At 40.2% G+C, this 9,473-nt stretch overlaps 1 protein-coding gene across 3 annotated transcripts in view; it reads left to right on the plus strand.

Annotated features, from left to right (window-relative positions):
- si:dkey-246g23.2 (solute carrier family 66 member 2) overlaps positions 1 to 9,164 on the plus strand; it is a 60,271-nt gene extending 51,107 nt beyond the window's left edge. For all 3 annotated transcript variants that reach the window (XM_039614882.1, XM_039614881.1, XM_031760125.2), the window contains exon 5: positions 7,279 to 9,164. In XM_039614882.1, coding sequence (XP_039470816.1) covers positions 7,279 to 7,453 — 175 coding nt within the window. In that variant the 3' untranslated portion in view covers positions 7,454 to 9,164. The remainder of the gene's footprint in view (positions 1 to 7,278) is intronic.
- The last annotated feature ends 309 nt before the right edge of the window (positions 9,165 to 9,473 follow it).

Below are 9,473 nucleotides of genomic sequence, written 5' to 3' on the forward strand. Positions count from 1 at the left end.
TCAGCAATTTCTGAAATACTCAGACTGACCTTTCTGGCACCAACAACCGTGCAACATTTAGAGTCCTTCACAGGTAATTGCCTTTCTTTCCTAGTTTCAACATTTCATGAGCTTCAAATGTTGTGAATTTCTGTTGCAATTATTATAACATATTTAATGACATCACTTTTTAGTTGTAGATATATAATTCATATTGATACGAGAGAGGAATTTTACTTTTTTCACAAGGATTTGTATACAGTCAGAATGTAAGAACCTGTACCAGAACTATTCTTTTAGCGGTAACAGGACTAAGATACCATAAGTATCTTTGACTTTATCAAAGTAGATGTCTTTCTGAAAGTGCTGTAACTAAGTTTAAGAATATAATCCACCCACTGTTATCATCTTCAATGCCCTGTACCAACACAGAGCAGAGCAGCTATCTGAACGCTACTCCAACAGAGGTCGATCATCTTGTTAATAATTTTACCTCCTCACTACGCACGACTCTGGATACTGTAGCTCCTGTGAAAACTAAGGCCTCAAATCAGAAGTACCTGACTCCGTGGTATAATTCTCAAACACGTAGCCTAAAGCAGATAACCGTAAGCTGGAGAGGAAATGGCGTGTCACAAATTTAGAGGATCATCATTTAGCCTGGAGAAATAGTTTGCTGCTTTATAAGAAAGCCCTCCATAAAGCCAGAACATCTTACTATTTGTCACTGATTGAAGAAAATAAGAACAACCCCAGGTTTCTCTTCAGCACTGTAGCCAGGCTGACAAACAGTCAGAGCTCTACTGAGCCAACCATCCCATTAACATTAACTAGTAATGACTTCATGAACTTCTTCACAAATAAAATTTTTATCATTAGAGAAAAATTACCAATAATCATCCCACAGATGTAATATTATCTACAGCTACTTTTAGTACCATCGATGTTAAGTTAGACTCTTTTCTCCAATTGATCTTTCTGAGTTAACTTCAATAATTAATTCCTCCAAACCATCAACGTGTCTTTTAGACCCCATTCCTACAAAACTGCTCAAAGAAGTCCTGCCATTAATTAATTCTTCAATCTTAAATATGATCAACCTATCTCTAATAATCGGGTTATGTACCACAGGCCTTCAAGCTGGCTGTAGTTAAACCTTTACTTAAAAAGCCATCTCTAGACCCAGCTGTCTTAGCTAATTATAGGCCAATCTCCAACCTTCCTTTCATATCAAAAATCCTTGAAAGAGTAGTTGTCAAACAGCTAACAGATCATCTGCAGAGGAATGGCTTATTTGAAGAGTTTCAGTCAGGTTTCAGAGCTCATCACAGCACAGAAACAGCTTTAGTGAAGGTTACAAATGATCTTCTTATGGCCTCTGACAGTGGACTCATCTCTGTGCTTGTCCTGCTAGACCTCAGTGCTGCGTTTGATACTGTTGACCATAATATCCTATTAGAGCGATTAGAACATGCTGTAGGTATTACAGGTACTGCACTGCAGTGGTTTGTATCATATCTATCTAATAGACTCCAATTTGTACATGTAAATGGAGAGTCCTCTTCACCCACTAAGGTCAATTATGGTGTTCCACAGGGTTCAGTGCTAGGACCAATTCTGTTTACATTATACATGCTTCCCTTAGGCAGCATCATTAGAAGACAGCATAAATGTCCACTGCTATGCAGATGACACGCAGCTCTATCTATCCATGAAGCCAGGTAACACACACCAATTAGTTAAACTGCAGGAATGTCTTAAAGACATAAAGACCTGGATGTCCGCTAACTTTCTGCTTCTTAATTCAGATCAAACTGAGGTTATTGTACTCGGCCCAGAAAATCTTAGAAATATGGTATCTAAGCAGATTCTTACTCTGGATGGCATTACCTTGGCCTCCAGTAATGCTGTGAGGAACCTTGGAGTCGTTTTTGACCAGGACATGTCCTTCAATGCACATATTAAACAAATATGTAAGACTGCTTTCTTCCATTTGCGCAACATCTCTAAAATTAGAAATATCCTGTCTCAGAGTGACGCTGAAAAACTAGTTCATGCATTTATTACTTCCAGGCTGGACTACTGTAATTCTTTATTATCAGGATGTCCTAAAAACTCGCTGAAAAAGCCTTCAGCTGATCCAAAATGCTGCAGCAAGAGTCCTGACAGGGACTAGAAAGAGAGAGCAATTTCTCCTGTTTTGGCTTCCTTCATTGGCTTCCTGTTAAATCCAGAATTGAATTCAAAATCCTGCTCCTCACATACAAGGTCTTAAATAATCAGGCCCCATCTTATCTTAATGACCTTGTGGTACCATATCACCCTATTAGAGCACTTCGCTCTCACACTGCAGGCCTACTTGTTGTTCCTAGAGTATTTAAAAGTAGAATGGGAGGCAGACCCTTCAGTTTTCAGGCCCCTCTTCTGTGGAACCAGCTTCCAGTTTGGATTCAGGAGACAGACACTATCTCTACTTTCAAGATTAGGCTTCAAACTTTCCTTTTGCTAAAGCATATAGTTAGGGCTGGACCAGGTGACCCTGAATCCTCCCTTAGTTATGCTGCAATAGACGTAGGCTGCCGGGGATTCCCATGATGCATTGAGTTTTTCCTTTCCAGTCACCTTTCTCACTCACTATGTGTTAATAGACCTCTCTGCATCGAATCATATCTGTTATTAATCTCTGTCTCTCTTCCACAGCATGTCTTTATCCTGTCTTTCTTCTTTCACCCCAACTGGTCGCAGCAGATGGCCCCCCCCTCCCTGAGCCTGGTTCTGCCGGAGGTTTCTTCCTGTTAAAGGGAGTTTTTCCTTCCCACTGTCGCCAAAGTGCTTGCTCATAGGGGGTCATATGATTGTTGGGTTTTCTCTGTATTTATTATTGTGCTATCTACTGTACAATATAAAGCGCCTTGAGGCGACTTTTGTTGTGATCTTGGCGCTATATAAATAAAATTGAATTGAATTGAATTGAATAAGTGAAAGTTGATACTGTCAGTGCATATTGCTGGTATTTACTGGTGTTTAATTGAATAAAAGTAAAAAAAAAAAAAATAATTTGTTCAAAGTGTGTGCATACTTCTATTTAAGCTCATGTATGTAACAAGTTGACGTAACGTTAACACGTTAACAAGCGTTTGTTTGCTACCTGTAATAACTGCAGTGCAAATGGTTCAGAGTAGCAGCTGGTAAGTCTTTTTAAATACTAATAATGAGATAACACTTTATTCCTTTTTATGCTTTGGAGAGGAGCAGAGTAAAGGGAATGACAGAGTCAGTAAAAACAAAGATGACAGTTGTGCAGGACAATGGAGAAAAGGAAAAAAGTGGCTCAGTGAAAGGAAAAAAACAGCAGAGATAAAACAGCAAAAGAAATCTCAACTTCACTTAAGAGCCTTCTTTGAAGAAAAAGAACTTCAGCTGAACAAAAACCAAGTATTTTCCCCGAGGAATACTGGCACCTCTGAGAGAGAGAGAGTGAAGTCAAAGCACAATGATTTAAAATTCCTTAGCTCGCTTATTTTTGGAGCAGTTCAATCAAACCGTCGAATGTTTACGCCGAAAGTTTAAATTGTTAGGGGAGCGTAACACACCGCTGAGACTCAGCTGTGCTCTAAACAAGCACTCCCTGATCAGCCTGTGGGAGCAGTGGGAATAGCCTGGTTCTTATGAGAGCCTGAGCTGGTTAAACTGGACGAAGTCAGCTGGACTTTTTTTTTTTTTTTCGAGTGCTGGATTCAAAAAGTGCCCAAATTAATTTAATCAAGTATAAGTATGACTGACTCACGAGAAACACCACACACATTTCATTTTGCCTGGATTTTCAGGTTTTCAGACTGAAGTTAGTAATAAAAGAAATTTTGTCACTTTGAAACTGCTGAGAAAAACCTCAATAGAAATGTGAAGAATCCTTCAGATCCAGTCAACAGCCTGAACGAGAAACCTTTTAGAAAAGCACGCTGTTGCACTGATGCATGGCAGGCAGACTTCTCTCCTTGTTACTGGCTGAATGCTGGACTGTACCACAAATTTTGTGTAACTTTACATATGCATAGTAAAAGTGTCACCATCTAAAATTTATTTTGGGCAAAAAATTCCCAAACTTTTAAAGCATTTTTTTTAATCAGTATCTATACGTGCAATTTTTATGTCCTGCTGATGATTTAAATTACAGCTATTACTCTCTCCATTCAGATAAATTAGGGGTTTCGAAATAACTGCCTAGAGAGTTGGAAACAGTTTCTAGAGGGACTCGGGCGATATCACAGCATGAAGAGTCAGATATTTCTCCAGACATAAAAGTGTCCGAAGAAATCGAGTCGCTGTTGGATTATCACCGCTCTAATGTGAGTGAGTCATCCGAGTTCATTGTAACAATAGACCTTTGGTAGTATCCTTTGTGATCATACGAGCATGCATAGGAGCGAGACTGTAATCTGCAGCTGATCTGTGAGGAATTACAAATGAGAAAGTTCAACCTTTCGTGTGTCAGTGGTAGCGTAGTGAACTGATGTTGTCATCTGTGTACAGAACAAATAGAGAGTGTGGACTCGTGCATTCTTGCAGTTCTTATATTAGTAATGGCTGAGATCATTTTCACTTCCTCTGGCCTGTTTGTCAAAATAAAAACACTTGGTTTAAAGGAAGTCACCTATAAATGAAGCTATTATTTAAAAGGTGTTCAAATTGAATCATTAAAATGCGTCATTGTGCAGAAGAGTCACAAAGACATATAACCTGCATCATCTACATTTGGTACAGTTACACATATGTTGAATAATTTCTATGGCAGGGCAAGCTTGTTTGGGTTCCTCATCAGCCTGAAGGGAGCCCAGGGGAGAGTTTGATGCTGCTCTGCAAGGGTAGCTGAAGGATAGTGCAGGACTGCCGTCCCCACGGTCATTAGGCTGCCTGTGCTCGACACACACTCATCATCCATAGCGATCTCGCAGAGGTGTCCTTCCCGCTCGCAGAGGCCCCTCACTTTCTCTCTGGTGGTTTGGCTCGTCTTAGCCCCGTCTCTTTCTTATTGCATGCTGGATGAATTCTGTTTTCCGCAGCCTCTCTGTCTCTGTCTCTCCACACTCCCTTACCCCCTCCCGTGTGACCCTTACTGTATGTCTCACTGATGACTGATTGTCCTGGCCAGGCCCAGTCAGCTCTAATAAAAAGAATAAACTCATATTACATTCACGCCTATGGGACTTTGCTGTTCACAAAGAAAGAATAAAAAATAGAGGAGAGAGCAGAGAGTAGGTGGAATGGGAGTGAGGTACTGTAAGAGCATAGAGCATGAAGGGTAAGAGTTGAAGGAGCTTGACAGTAAATGAGTCAAGACTGCAGCAAAAAGGAGAAAAGGGTGGGAAGGAGGCAAAAGCTTGAGAAGGCAGTGTGAATAAATGATGGAAGAGTGCAATAAGCAGTGATGAGAGGATGATTTCAATACTGTGCTTTTCGCAAATTTTCAGATGACTTCTTCAAGGTCCCGTGTTAGGAGCAGGCTGCCAGCTTGGCTGATGACTCGAGTCTTTCTTCTCAGCCCCGTGTCTCCGACAGTCTTTCTTCGTTTCTTTGGCTTTCCTTTGCTTTCTCTAACTTCCTCTGATCAATCAGAGGCTCAGGCTACGTCCACACATACCAGGATATTTTTGAAAACGCAGATTTTCTATGCGTTTGCACCTTTAAATCCAACGTAGGCGTTTTCGGTCACCACTGGCGGAGATTTTAAAAACGCCTGCCTGAAAACTCCGTTTTGCATTTATGTGTGGACGAGGAAAACGGAGAAAACATAGCGTCAAAGGTGTGCGCCTTTTTGACGTCACACTGTGCGCCACGTTATTGTTTCGGTGAAATGAATTTCTACAATACTGTTACTGTTAATTGTACTCTCTGCAGTGTTTAAATGCTTACATATACACACACACAGTTACTGTCCCTCCACACATACGACTCGGTTCTGCTTCTATGCCCCATCTTTGTTTATTATTTCCCACCGAGGCTTCTAGACTTCTGATTGGCCAACATTTCTACACGGTTAGGAATATATCGCCACCTGTTGCTTTGGCATGTTCCTAGCAGCGTTTTCCTTCATTTCACGTGTGGACGGATTATTTTTCAAACTAAAAACGGAAAATCTCCGTTTTCAAAAATACCCGTGTACGTGTGGGACTAGCCTTAGACTAAACTTCACTCTGCCTAATGATTTTTCACTGCCCCTCCTGCTGCTTCTAACTTAATCAAGAAAATAAAAAAATCAGTTTAAACTTTTCAAATGAAAACAAAAAGCTACTTTTGACTGATAGTGCTGTTAGTTTGGACTCTTTGTGGAGGCCTAATCAACGGGAGGATTGTTTGTGTGCTTTATAAAAGAAAGTATTTTAAAGTAATAGTTTAACATTTTTCAACTTTTTCCCTCCTTTTATGCCTGCGCGATAAATATTCACCTGAAGCCAGCAAATTGTCTGGAAATGACAAGTTCGGATCAGATAGTGATAATAAACTCTTTCTATGAGCAACTCCAAGACCAAGTGACAGAATAATCATCTCTGCTGAATCTGTACAGCTGAAGTGTGAAACTGACATGCATGATTTTAGGTTATAGTCACCTGAAAAGAATTTTTCATCAAATCCTGTGTTGTCTTGACTTATTATTTCCATAATTATGTAATTAAGAGGGTGTGTAGCAACCAGATGCTACTAATCAAATGCACTGGATTAATTAATCATGAGCTAATGTAACCACCTCTATAAAGCAGAGGTTTGGGCAGTTTGCTGGTTTGGAACATGAAGCTGTGCGTTAATAATACAATGCCACAATCTTCCCAGGAGTGGATGTCCCAGCAAATTCACCCCAAAATCAGACTGTGCAATACTCATTGCAGCGGTTTCCTGCACCTTAACAGCGGGCATAAATACAAGTGACTGCATGATGGAGGGTATACTGGTGCTTCCTGAAATCTTCATTGGTTGCCAGTCAATACATTTCTCACTCATAACCCTTCCTAACATGGAGTTGTCATTTTTACACTTATTGTTTTCAGTACAAATTTTAACAAATGATTTATATCATGTTTATGAGTGATGAGTTAATAAGCGGGTAGGTACAATCCAGCAGAACCAGGCTAACTGTTCTCTGTTCGACATTTAGCTTTATGCTAAGTTATGCTAACTGGCTCCAGTTATGCTAGCATACTAGCATCTATCTTCTGTCTAACGCTGAGCAAGAAAGCCCAGTTTGCAAAATGTCAGTGATTTGGAAAAAAAGCTCACACTTGTCTCTTTGTGTTTCCATTGCTCCAGTGTGAAAATGGTGCTGCTGTGGACGGCTGGTGACGTCTTCAAGACCACCTATTTTGTGATGAATGAAAGCCCGGCGCAGTTCTGGGTGTGCGGTTCAGTCCAGATCCTGATTGATGTCGCCATCCTCCTCCAGGTCCTGTTTTACAGCCAAGACACACGAGCCAAGCTGGGCTGAGCATGGCTGTTACAGTGACTAGCATAATAGCTCGAGTGTTTGAGTAAGTTTGGAGGACTCTGATGACTTCACGCCCGTTAGAACATGCTGCAGCGTTGATAACGTTTAGTGCCAGAGTAAGGACAAACCAAAGTCAAATAGTGTGTTTGTTTGTTTTTCTTTGGTGTGTTTGTTCATTTCTTTTACTGTTCATACTATTCTAGTGTCAAAGAGAACCAACTGAGTTACCTGTAAATGCCATAAAGCCAAAATTCATGCATTAGCATCTTTACTCATGCCCTAGCACCTAAATGCATTTGCCTGTACATTTGTACTTATTTTGCTACGTCTCCTGAAGTGTAGTGGGCATGGAAATTGTAAGGAGGATGCATTACTCATATTGGCAGCTCACTAACGACAAATATGTGCTTCTGTAATGGCAACCGTAACAACCAGTCCTGCACTGGTAAGCCTCCACTGGACCCTGCCGCCTGACTGATGGCTCTCCCACTTCACACTCCTCACTTCACTGGACTGTTTCTCATGATACATAATATGTGAGCTTGTCTGCGCCTTTGCATGTGTGCGAGGTTGTCGTTCTCTCTGGTGTGTTAGTGTAGCTGAAATTGATTTTCGCCGTTGGCATCGAGAGCCAAGCCAAAGCTTCAGAATGTACATCGAGTAATCTACACAGGCCATCAATCTGTGTGTTATATATTGTGGTTTGATTGACGTGCAGTACATGTCTCCACACAGTATACATGGAAATATGAAAAATGTGGTTTGCACTTTTCCTCAGCTGCAAATTGTGTTATGGGCATCGGAAACACAGCAGACTTCAGGGCAACTAAACTTCTCGAGGAGACAGTGTTACTGAGTCTTTGTGGAATTGCAATTGCTGCCAGTGTATTTAGGTTAGGCTGTTTTTTCTCATCTTTTCCTCATTCAAAATGAGGAAAGATCGTATACATATATATATTTATTTACTTTGGTTATTGACTAGATGGTGTCCACACCCAGTAAATATGTGCTGCTTACAGATATTAAAAAAGGTTGATTTTTTAATGTTTTAACCAAGTGAGATTTTATTTCGATCAAAATTTGTTTTAGAGACTATCGAGAGAATTTAAAAACATCAGTTTCGGTGATGGAGCACAGTCATCGGCATTATAGACAGTCATGGTTTTGCTGCCTCTAGTTTTCTTCTTTTTCTTAAACTTTATCGTTAAGTCGAAGCCTTTCATTATCAAACCCATCATTAAAATCAAAGGTGATTTTATTTTCAGGAACAGGAAATTCTTTTAGTAATCATTTCCTTTTCTGATTGGTTCACTGATACACTCGCTGTGATTTTAATAGGACACTCAGTCTAACTGGTGCAGGTGGCTGATTCTTCACTTACTCCATAAAGTTAAGTGGTGCAAAAATATTTTTTTTCCCAGTCTCGTTGTTCCAGACCAATTATGTGTCTTTCTAATTTTGTTTCCTCATTTTAAAACATAATCAGGCTTATGTGCACTGATTTATTTGTAAAACACTGAAAAATAGCTCATTAAAGCTGGAACTGAATGGCGGTAACATAAGTATCCAACACTCGGCGACCACAGGCATGACTAAGGCTACGTTCACACTGCAGGTCTTAATGCTCAATTCCGATTTTTTGATCAAATCCGATTTTTTTGTCTGCTTGTTCACACTACAAATAAAATGTGACAGCAAACGCGCTCTAGTGTGAACGCTCAAAGTGGCCCGCATGCGCAAAAGAAGACGTCACACACAACGAGCAAACAGTATTGTTTGACTGATGGCCGTTAATATAAAGACTTGTTTCAGACTTTACGTTTCCCAATTTTGCTTTAAGTTGTAAAGTTATTTTGTTATTTACATATGGCCTAATAATGATCCTTATTGCTGTTTTAGAGGAGCGGTGCTTCAAAGGATAGCTGCAGATTTCTGTCAGAATCTGCAGATTATACAGTACAAATAAAATGTTCACGTTTCTCCAACGTTGTCTTCTTCCAAACAGTTTCACTGACATCTA

Source organism: Oreochromis aureus, linkage group 7 (genome assembly GCF_013358895.1).
Source record: "Oreochromis aureus strain Israel breed Guangdong linkage group 7, ZZ_aureus, whole genome shotgun sequence".
Lineage (NCBI taxonomy): Eukaryota > Metazoa > Chordata > Actinopteri > Cichliformes > Cichlidae > Oreochromis > Oreochromis aureus.